Source organism: Martes martes (genome assembly GCF_963455335.1).
Source record: "Martes martes genome assembly, chromosome: 9".
In the NCBI taxonomy this organism is placed as follows: Eukaryota; Metazoa; Chordata; class Mammalia; order Carnivora; family Mustelidae; genus Martes; species Martes martes.
The window spans coordinates 3,829,173-3,840,535 of NC_137896.1; the positions used below are offsets into that span (position 1 = coordinate 3,829,173).

The window sequence follows — 11,363 nt, forward strand, 5'->3', positions numbered from 1 at the left end:
GAGTCACTGGGGCCACAAGTGATGACCACACCCTCTGGTGGGGGCGGGGCCGGAATGCTTGCTCGGCTCCCATCGATAATGGGTATCGATCCCATCATACTGGATCTGGATCCCAGAGCTGCAGGTGTCTCTCAGCCGCTCTCTTTCATTAGAGACACGAGCAAAGAAGGTTCTAGAGTTCGTGTCTTCAGGGGATGAAAAAGACCTCTTGCTTGGGGTAAATCTTATCACACCTATTGCCTCAATCTTGTGGTTTTGGGTGGGGGGAGTGGAGCCGGTGCAGGACACACCTACGGCGCTTTAGGCCCCGGGACGGGACGGCGGCGTCACGTGGACACAGGGTGCCGCCCCCTCACAGAGGAAACTTAAGGCTGAGAGGAAAAGTGAGTCACGGAGGCAGGAGGGAAGGAGCCCATCTCTTTCTTGCTATGTAGGATTTTTTTTTTTTTTTTTTTTTTGCTATGTAGGATTTTTAAAGGCAATCTGGAGATTCCTAATTTTTGAAGCTTTCACTTGGTTGATTCACCAAGAGTCCTGGAACGGAGGGAGGTGGCGATCAAGCTCGGGACCCCTCAGGAGCGGGGGAAACACAAGACACGGGGGGAGGGGGGGTGTTAGCAGCCGGCGCAGGCCCGCAGAAAGGTTAGTGGGAGGGAGAGAGCGGGGTGCAGGGGTCACGTGCTCGCCTGCCCACAGGCCCCCTCCCCCCCCCATCCCGGGCCCGAGTTTTCTCTGGAATTGCGGCAGCTGATGCCTCCTGCCCGGCTCAGTCTCATCAAAAGGTCCGCTTGCTGATGTGAGGAGGGCGCCCCGACCCGGCCTTCACTGCATCCCTAAGCCAGAGGCGGCCCTCTTCCTGGGGAACCAGCCTCAAAGACACGACACTGCGTTTCCTACCAGAGGAAGAAGCTAGTTCAGAAGTATTCCCAGCGGGGGAGGGGCGGTAGGTTTTGGGGTATGTTGGGGAGGGGGCGGGGGAGTTTGTGGCACCAGGAACCCCCCAGGGCCACCTCAAAGTGCTAGAAGTCAGGAGAACTTGAACAGACATGACGGCAACAGGTGTCCTGCAAACCATGGGGGGCATCTGCGCCCTGATCAGAAGTCTGGCTCTGCGCCCCCCCCCCTCTGTGCAGCCACCCTACACTGAGAAGGGACCAAGAAGAGTCCTAACCCTTCTGTGGGACTTTTCTACATGGTACGTGCACCACTGAGACTCATTTCTGAAATTAGGCACCATGTCCAGAGTCGGGGCTGGAGTTCCAATCACTTCCTCAGACAGGGGCAAGTTTGTAAAGGACGCGTGTTTGCCCCGAACGTTCGCTCACGGACTCCAATCTACCTAAAACCCCACAGGACAAATCCATTCCCATTCATTAAAAACAGGCTCCATTTCCATGGTAATGAGAGCCATTAACCTTCAGTTTCAAGGTCCTACAGTAGTTAAAATTAGAGATGTCGGGGTATTAAATACCCAAATGTACGTACAGCAAGAGGAAAGAACTTCCAGAAACTAGGCTCTTTCATTCAGTTTGATATTTTGGTCTAAGTAGTAGTATGATAATTGGAAAACTTCCAGTCTTAAATACGGATATTTTGAGAACGTGTTCAGTATTCATCTACGTATGTGAATAGGTGTGGGAGTATATCAAGTATAAAACAGCTAAAATAGAAATCTAAAATCTAATTCGGGTGTGTAATACTAAAACATAAAATTCTTCCATTGAAGCAATTACTATGTAGATGGAGATATTATACTGGGGCTGGCAAGTTTATCATCATTTTTACTATCGCTTAATGAATTTAACGTTGATTGTGAAATTCAGAGAAAATCCCTCAGATGTCTCTCAACTACTTAACAAAGCCAAATTACGTACCAACTACTACAATCTGGGCTGACTAAAATATCAGGGCTGGGGCTAGAAGCGCTTTTAGCACACTGGCCCCTTCCCCCTCTCCCCCATGTAAATAAAGCCTGTGGTCTGGGTCCGAATTTTAAGAGCCCCTCCCCTCCCCCCCAATCAGCTGCCTACATGGTGGTTGGGTGGGGGGGGGGGGCTGCATTGTACCAAGGGTCTCTTTAGGTCCTATACCTTATCTTTGTGCTTTTGTGGGAAAGGACAGACAAAAGAAGGAAGACAGAAGACAGACGCAAGATACCGGGATTGCTGAGACATGCAGAGAATTTTTATTTATCACATATGTTAATTCTTCTATTTACTTGCAGAACGGAGTCACAGAGAGAAGTGCAGGCAAGGTATTAGTAGGGTTCAAGGGTTTAGCACAGCTTCTAGTACACAGGAGGTGGTTCGGTAAGGGCTTGTCATCGTCCTCAAATGCCAACTTTTGGTACAGTAAACTGTCAGTCACTTCTATGGAGATGCCTTTTTTGGACTACTAATAAACTACATTTTTGCCAATTAAGGATTTCATTCCACATTTTTTGGTGTGTATTTTTTGTAATTTTTTGTGTTTTTTTTGTATTTTTTGTTTTATCTTTTGAGGTTAGGTGGTGGGGCCCCTCCCCCTCCCCCCCACAACAGAATAGTATTCTTATTAGAAGTTCCTAAGACCAGGCAATTCCAGCATGCAAAGTGTGATAGGACATAGCCGGGAAGATGAGAAACTGTAGCCATCATCTAGGGATAATATATTCTAAAAGAAACAGATGAACAAACATGTGTAAGTTACTTTGTCCCCCAACCCCAGGATCCTTTGCCCCACCCCACCCCGCCACCGAAGCTACTTCTTTGAGATGCGCTAGGCTAGGTCAGTGGGCTCTGCGTGTTCTCATGGGAACGGCGGCTTCGTCGCTGCATGCTCAATGTGCAAGCGCGGGCCTCCGGTGGCTACCTGGCATGCGTGTGCGTGTCAGCGTGTAATGGGGAGTGGGATGTAGGAAGTGGAGAAAAACAAAATTGATAATGAATGGGGAAAAAAAAGGGGATGCCATCGTGAACTTCCTATCCACTAGCTAATACAGTATGCCTCCAATTAAAAATACACTTGAAAATCTTAAAAAGATCAGAGGCTTGGAGATCATTCTTAACATGACCTCCTGCAAGGTGCTGAGACACTTTTTTTTTCCTCCTTCTCCAAGTTACAGACAGTGCAGCACCATGTATTTTGATAAGGGGAAAATATTTTCTCCGCCCCCCCCCACCGAAGTCTGAAATTTTAAAATCAGACCACGCACTGGTAGGAGGGGAATATAGCAGATACTTTGAAAAACAAGTTGCCAATACGAATGGACAGCTGGGGTAGGGGTAGGGGAAAACAGAAACCATATGGGGGGGGGGGAAGAAATCAATACTCGAAATCTTCAACTGATCCTCTGAAGCTGACGTCTGTAACTTTTCCCCAGCTGGATTTAGTTAACGTTTAAAGGATGGCTCCCGAAAATTACGTTTTGCACTTCACTTGCTCGAAAATGGTGAGAGACTGCTGAGGGGTCCCGTGCAAACGGATAGCAAGATGGTTGATGGCCCTGAAATGAGTTCTGCTTCCTCCCCGGGGGCTCGGCCCTCAGTTTCCCAGTATGATCTTCATGTCTGTCTGTTTGTTAAAAAGTTTTTCTGTTTTTGAATGTGCCTACCCATCGCTGTTGCTCCTGGCAGCCTGCGGATCCTCTTCGCCGCCCCTTTTAAAGAGAGATTGAAAGCTCACCTAATCTGCAAGGCACCGCAATTTCCCAAAAACCCCACAAGCCTCTCTACATTCCTCAACACACGGCCGCCATCCTCCCGTTCCGTCCTGGTCGCCTTTCTGGCTAAGCTGGAAGGTCTACGGAGACGGCAGGCCGTGGAGGGAGCGCCACACCTCCGCCACTGAATTAGCCGAGCCCTCTGGAGACTCTCCCGTCGGGTATACAGAAGGGACGGATAATTATTTTCCTGTGCTTTCACTAAATGTACATGCATTAGGGAGATAAAGCCGTGATTTATCTCACAATTCTTTTGAGAATATAGCAGCGCGTAAGGCTCCCGGATTCTCCCAGATCTCAATCTTTACCATGTTGTATCTGAACACACAAAGGCCCAGACACGGGTGATTTTTGCCCGTGATTTCCTGGTGCAGGACTAATGTCCTCCCTGCTTGCGGTCGGGGAAACGACGTATGAAGTGTGTTTTATTTGTATGTAACTGTTCCCGATAAACTGTCATCAATTAAAACTGTGTGCACCGTGAGGCAGCGTGTGGCGGGGGGTGGCGGGGATTGGGGGGGGGGTGGAGAGAAAAAAAAACCCTACTTAAAACCCAATCTTCCTAAATGGTAGGAATTCCTCCTTGGAAGCGGGAAGGGCAGGACGGCTAAGCGTTCTACGTGGTTTTGTAATTGATTAGCTTATTAGCTCAACCAATATTAATGGCACTTTTTTCTCCTGATACTAAAGGTAAGGAAGTTAGCTTCGAGTTAGGAAAATCGGCACTTGACCTCTGTATTTCTCAAGGTCAGATTAATATTACACCTCACTCTCAAAATGTAATCGGCACGGCAGTCTGCGGATAGTTAAGGCAAATTTAATAGCTCAGCCCAGCCCTGACAAAGCGCACATTTACGGGAGCGAAGAGGAAAAGGCCCTGCACCACGCAGAACACCCTTTAGTGGACGGAAGTCACCGTGCCTTCCCAGGGAATGCCTAGTGAAGAAGGTGACCACTTTTGTTGCCATACCGCACTGAGGAAAAAGAAAAAAGGAGGCTCACTTGAAGGAGACAAAAATAAGGTTTCTAGACTCACACGAATTCCCCTGGATGTCACTTCCACAGGCTAAATTTAACACCCTGAGAGATTACCTATGGCTTCCTCTACGAGGCAGGCGAACTGGGAATGTCGCTTCCTCTTTTTAAAAAGAAAATAGAAAAGAGAAGTTCTGGTTTAAATGCCTCGTGTGCATTACAGACTGGCTCGCCAAGGGAGGAGAATCCTTTCTCTAAAAATTAAAAAACTGTAGGGCCGTCTGGAGAGTGATAAAACCTTAAGTAAATTGCTCCAAGGCTGTCCTACCTTCTGCTAGACTCGAGCTAAGGTAAACAGCAGCGGCCGCATCCTTTTAAAAATGCTCGCCATGTCCAGTTTTAATCAAAATATTTATCTGGAGGGTACATGGTCAAATTATTTTTGCTTAACTAGACTCATGAAGAAGCACTCCCCAGCAAGTTATGGGGGGAATAATTATGCAAGATTTGTCTTTAAATTACAAATTCACATAGCTAAAAGTCGGTTTCTGGCTTTTTGTTTATCAACCGCTGGCAATCTCTGGGAATACAGTTTTATTGAAGGGTGTGTCAGGAATTAAGAATTTCAGAATTGCTTTGTGACAAGTGAAAGTGACTAGTTAATTAGCCGCACGTATGTGCGTGTATTGATAACTCACTGAGTCACTCATAAAATTGGTAAAATAGCCCATCCTTCTGAATTTGTGCTTAAAGAAAGCATCCTAAACCAAAACACCCATTTATTTGTACGCATGACATCATCCTCAGCACTGATTATCTGACCGAAGAAATTCTAGAATGTTCCATAAAGAGCTGCCTTCAAGTGCAGTCCTTTCACCTCTGAAAGGTGATAAAATTCATCTTTGTGTCCCCAGTGCTTGGTGCATAGTAGGTGTCTGTAAATGGCTCTTTATTGGTTTGTTTTGTGTGGTTCTGGTGCATAACTGAGGCTATGCGGCCTTGACTCAATGTACCCCTTGAAAAGGGAAGAGGATGCAACGGGAGAAGCAAGTTTCCAGCTGAATCCAGGTTTAGGGAAGGGAGTGGGATTGCTAACCAGCTAGTAACTGTTAACTAGTGCCTTCAGGTGTTTACAATCCAGTGCAGTGCCTTTTTCTGTTTCACGAGTGGGCGGGGGGGGGTGCATTTGGGGTCTGGGGAGAAAAGCAATGCCCTGATTATAGTCAACGCTCCCCTCTATTTGCACTCTTCATGGCACGCAGGACCCCACATTTCTCTTCCATCCCTAGTACGCGCGCACTCTCTTTTAATCTTTATTCTCAATGCGGTATCGTCACCTTGTCCTAAACCAAGATGCCTGCAAGGACTTTTCAAAGGCAAAAATGCCCCTTGACCCAGCCGGAAGTAGCTAACTCCCAGTCTCCATCACTTAAATGCCTCCTTTTTCTTTAGGCAAGACTATTGATTTTTAGAAAGGGAAACCGTGATTTGCCCATAATATTAATTCCAAAGGGGGTGGTGGTGGTGAGGGCATGAGGAATTATTAACAGGGGCTGCTGCCTCTTTCCAACTTTGTTTTCCGTGAGAACATTACTAAAACAGTGTTTTTGCCCCTAACAGTTTCAAACATCCTGCATTGGTGCACTGCGCTGGCATCTGCGGGGTGGGGCGGGGGGGCTTCTCTGCAGTGGTCAGGTTGCCTACAAAGGGGGTGGCCACGGCAGGTGTCAGCCATGTTGGAGACCCACTGCACCAAAATCTCTGGGCAGGTCTGCGGCAGACCTGTCAAGGGGCCAACCAGGTACTATTTTCCTGGTGTGTATAGGGGGGCATGGTGGGGGGGGAGGGTGTCGTATTTTTAAAATACCGGTGCTTTATTATTCCCATTCTTATTTATTGCTGCACCAAAGATTGAAAGCGGGGGGTGTGGAATTCTCAAAGAGCTCTTCCCTGGATTTTCTATTATGTAGGCTGAAAAAATTAAGTGGAAATCAGCTGCCCAGCCCCCAAAATCTACCTAAACTTCCTAAAGATTAGTATACAACGTGGTACTTTTCCTGTGCCCGTGCACAGAGTTGACACTTACTCTCCATTAAACCCATTAACATGCAGGATCCTCATTTGCTTCACAATGGTGCTTTTACCAGATTCTCCGGCACCTAGAAAATGAAAGTAAGTCTGAGGTTATGAAGGAGGTATTTTACACACTCTGGGCAGGGAAGAGGACTGCTGTCTTTGCCACAGAAGCAGCACGCAGAAAACACACACAAGAACACACTCGCAGTTTTCCTTGGCGTTTCGACGCAGAGAAAATAAAACACATGTCCAACTCGGTCTACCTGCAGCATTCACCAGCACAGTCACGAGAATTAAAGGGTTTCGTGTTTTCAGGATTCCCCCCCCCCCCGCCCCACCTCTGGGTCGTGTTAAAACCTGTGGGGTGGGGAAGCCAAGGGGCAAAGAGAAGGAATGACGCAATTTTGTCATTTGAGGGGGGAGAAAATCGAAGTTAAAACTGAAACTGAATCCTCGGAATCGAGCATTCGCGGGTGAAACGCACACAGCAACGGAGGCAGCCACAGAATTCACTGTTTGTCGGAGGTTTCATGGTTAAAATACCCAGGATTCACAAACAATGCCCAGACACCGCAGTCTCCTTCAGCTCACGGACTGACGCAGCATTTCCCTCCCGCAAATTCTCCCAATGCAGCTTCTTTCCGGGTAGCTTTCTCTCCCCTTGGGCTACTCAAAAACCAACCCTGACCCGCAAGGTTACGTGGGTCCTCTTTTCCCGCAAAGGGTATTTTCCTAAAGATAAATTCTCTGGATACAACCACCATGTTGCAGGGGGGAGGGGGGGGAGTGGGAGCCCATCAATTGTATGTCATCTTCTCGAAAAACACATTTTAATATCAAATGTAATGCTTGAGAACAATCATAATCACATGTAGCAACAACTGTAAAAAGTATTAAAAGGACACGACTTTAATCAGGAGGGAAAATATTCCTGGGAGCTACTGAATTTTCAGATTCCTCAAGCCCATCTCAAAGTAAGAAGGAACACACGTCTCCATTTTAAATCACCTTTCATTTGTAAACATATATTTTATGGAAAAAGCACATTTCCAACCAGCTAGAAGGAGGACTGCTATTTTTTCATTTTCTTTTTTGTAAATGTACACTCACTTCAACAAATACTCTTTGTGTGAAAAATTTTTTGCCCTCCTCCCACACAAACCTGTTTGGGTTTTGTTTTTGTTTTTGTTTTTTTTTACCTTTTTTCTTTTTTCCCCCCACTTTTAATTTTATTAATTGCTTTTGTTTTTACTGCCCAGAGAGCAAAGCATTCCTCCTTCTCTTGCCTTTTCACAAGGCTGTAATCAATATCTGTAAAAGTTAAAATTAGTTTCCACAGAAACATTGATTTCAAAGCAAACACTGTATCTTAATGAGCCCAACTCTAATAAGTTAAAATATTAAAGGCACTTTTCAGAGACTGCACGCAGAAAATACATGACATTAATCAGAATCTCCAAATTATTTTGTCAGAAGTGTTAAGATGTGTAACACCTCTCTCTAAAAGACACAAACAGATCTGTGCCTCAGTTTCCACATTTATGAAATTAGAGAACTGGGCTGAAAAACGACTGCAAGATCTTTTGTGGCGCTGTAATTTACTCAACTTTATGTCATTAAATTCAGATGCAGTTAAAAAGAGGATTTGGGGTATCATTAGGTTTCCTCTTGGAGGGGGGGCATTATTTGGTGAGAACCGCCATTTAAAAATGCAGAATCTGTGGCACTGAGTGGGGCTTGAGACCCTCGTGCCAGAGGCTATCAATAAATCATGATAAAATGTAGCCATATAGAGGACACCTGGGGAAAATGAGCCCACAGGGATGCAAGGTGTGTTCAGAGTAACAGTCTCAATTAAACAGAGACTTTGTGATCACTGAGCAAAGGTGTTAGAAATTTAAGGCACCCTTAGTATCACATTTGCTTCAAATTAGTATTCAGGTAGCAAGATGGCATTCCTAGGAAAGATTCTAGACTTTTCCAGGCTTATACTTTGAAATCAAGTTATATGCATATTAATAATTCACATAGCATAATTCCACCTTTACAAGTTTTAGGCAAGACTTCAACATATCTATCATTTAATTACTGAAATTGCAAATGCATAAACACTAGACTTATTTCCACTTAATTAATAATTTTCTGCTTTGCATAAATCTGGACCCAGGAGAACAAAGAGGTGACCCATCCAAAAAAAGCAAACCAAACACCACCACAGAGGAAATTCAGCCTTTTACATTTTTATTCTTTATAATGAAGCTGTTTTGTTGAAATGTGACCATGAACTAGGTTTTAACCTAGCAAATTCACAAATTAACTCAGCCAAATTACCGAGGAAGTGGAAAACTTCCACACTAATTAATGCTTGTGTAATTCTTCTGGTCAATTCAACAATTTCTTTTATGCTTATATTTTGTCCCTCCACCCCCCCTTAAAAAAAGGAGGAAAAGCCATCTCCTTATAGTTAACAATCCCCCCACCCCGCCTTTTTTTTTTTTTTTTTTGGCCAAAGAGGAAAAACCGCAATCAAGAGAAAACCCAAAACCAAACAACCAAATGTCACTTGACAAACAACTAATTAACGTCTTTTCATCTCCTTCCACCTGGAAAAAAGTCTTCTCCTTAAAGCGCTCTCAATGCCCCCTCCCACCTTGAAAAGGACATAAAACAAAACAAAACAAAAAAAAAACCACGCCATTTCCAGACCAAGAAGCCATTTACAGACAAATGTCATTTTCCAGTTCTGATTTGTGAATGTCTTTTTTTTTTCTTTCACAAAGCACTCTCAATGTGGCCGACTAACAGGAAAATGTGTGTGTGTGTGTGTGTGTGTGTGTGTGTGTGTTAATGGTTTGGTGGTGGGGTGTGTGTGTGTTTGTGGGAGGGGGGTGCTACAATTAATTCTGCTTTTCAAAAAGCCTGCATGTCTGGAAGGGGATAAAAAGGTCATACTGTAAAAATGACGTGTCATTTGGCTTCACTGGGCACTTAGCGTCCTAACTCCATTTTTTTTGGTGGTGGGGGGTGTCTTATTTTATTCGATTCTCCTTGTCTTCCTTCCACGGCCCGACCCGGCCCGGGACACGTCTGCTCCGCGCACACAGTGTGTCCTGCCCGAAACGCACCGAGTCGCGCCCAGCGGCGGCCGCGCTCCCTCCTCCCCGCCCCCCCCCTCCACTCCGGCGCCACGACTCGCCCGCGCCCCCTCCCCCTCACTGCACCACCTTTACCACTCCGATCCCTTCCGAGGGGCTGATGTCACCCGCCCCCCCCTCCACTCTCCTCGGCCACTTCCCCCGCCAAAGCCTCCCCTTGGCGAGGTCCCCTTGGCTACAGCGGCGCCCCCCCCCCGCGTCACCCCCTCTTCTCTGGCCCCTCTTTCTTCTCCCTCTCCCAACAAATCACACACCCCACGGAGGCGGGTCCCCCTCCCTCTGCCCGCCACCCCATTTCCTGTCCCCGAAACCCTCTTTTTGTCGCAGTCTCCCGAGCCCTATGGGGCTCCCCCTCCCCCTCCCCAACAAGCACCCAAACCCCTGGCGTCGTGTAGGCCTCGCGGAAAACAGAGAGACGAAAAAAAGAGCGAAGGGGAGGGCGAAAGAGAGAGAGAGACAGAGAACGGGCGGACCAGGGGAGGGGGCCCCGCGCCCGCGCCGCCGCGGCCCCCCGCCCCATTTTGAGCCCCCGCCCGGCCGAATCTGCGCCCCGGGGTCCCCCTTCCGGCCTCGCCCCCCAGAGACAGAGCCCGCGAGCGGGCGGCGGGCTCGGGAGCGCGCGCCCGGGGCGGGGGGCGGGCTCGGCGCGCGCGGCCTGCGGGGCGCCCCGAGGGGCCCCCGAGCCGGGCCGGGGCCGGCGCCCCCCGCCCCGCCCTTACCCAGCAGCAGCAGGCGGTGCGTGGCCCGGTAGACCTGCTTGTCCTTCTGCAGCTGCTTCTCGATCTTTTTGTTGGCCTCGCGCTGCGCCTTCTCCTCGTTGCGCTGGTCCTCGGTCTTACTGTTCCCGAGGCAGCCCATGGCGGCGGCGGCGGGGCGCGGGGCGCGGCCGGGCTGCGGCGGCGGCGGCGGGGCCGGGCGCGGGCGGCCTCACGCGGGCCGGGAGGGCCGGGGCAGCGCCGGGCGGGCGGGCCGGGCGCGGGCTCGGCTCCTCGGGGAGGAGCGCGCGGGGCGGACTGCGGGCCGCGGGGCGCGCGGGGAAGGGAGGTTGGCGGTCGGACCGAGGGGAGCGCGGAGCTCCCCGCCCCTCGAGCCGAGGCCGAGGGGGCTGATGGCCGCCGCCGGGCCGAGGCGGACCAGAGCAGGAGCTGCGGGAGCTGCTGCCGCCGCTGCCGCCGCCGCCGCTCTTATTGCCTCGGCCCGGGCCCGCCGCCGCCCCGACCCAAAGCTTTGCAGCGGGCGGGGGGAGGCGGGGGGAGGAGGAGGAGGCGGCGGCGGCGAGGGGGGGTGGAAGGAGGAGGAGGAGGAGGAGGAGGAGGGATGAGGAGCAGCCGCGGCAGCGGCCGCGGCGGCGGGGAGGGCGGGAGCTGGCGGAGGGAGGCGCCCCCCCCCCGGGTGCCCGGGAAGGTAGGGGGGGGTCCCTCCGCCCGCGCCCGGCCCGGGACGGGACGGGACGGGGA

General features: G+C 49.5%; 1 protein-coding gene across 1 annotated transcript; it reads right to left on the reverse strand.

Annotated features, from left to right (window-relative positions):
- Positions 1-6: 6 nt before the first annotated feature.
- Positions 7-11,154, reverse strand: LOC308348803 (guanine nucleotide-binding protein G(s) subunit alpha-like). The gene is made up of 3 exons (XM_080813168.1): positions 10,626-11,154; positions 6,762-6,834; positions 7-3,637 (listed from the first exon to the last, which is right to left on the reverse strand). The coding sequence occupies exons 1-3, from the start codon at positions 10,762-10,764 to the stop codon at positions 3,589-3,591; spliced, it is 261 nt and encodes an 86-aa protein (XP_080669294.1). The 5' UTR covers positions 10,765-11,154; the 3' UTR covers positions 7-3,588.
- Positions 11,155-11,363: the final 209 nt, after the last annotated feature.

What these genes read in the sequence shown, in the direction of transcription:
- LOC308348803 (XM_080813168.1), bottom strand. Translation starts at nt 10,764, where the DNA reads ATGGGCTGCCTCGGGAACAGTAAGACCGAGGACCAGCGCAACGAGGAG. An exon ending in GCACCGCCTGCTGCTGCTGG is followed by an intron (nt 6,835 to 10,625) that starts GTAAGGGCGGGG and finishes TTCATTTTCTAG; the next exon opens with GTGCCGGAGAATCTGGTAAA. An exon ending in GTTAATGGGTTTAATGGAGA is followed by an intron (nt 3,638 to 6,761) that starts GTAAGTGTCAAC and finishes TCTCTTTAAAAG; the next exon opens with GGGCGGCGAAGAGGATCCGC.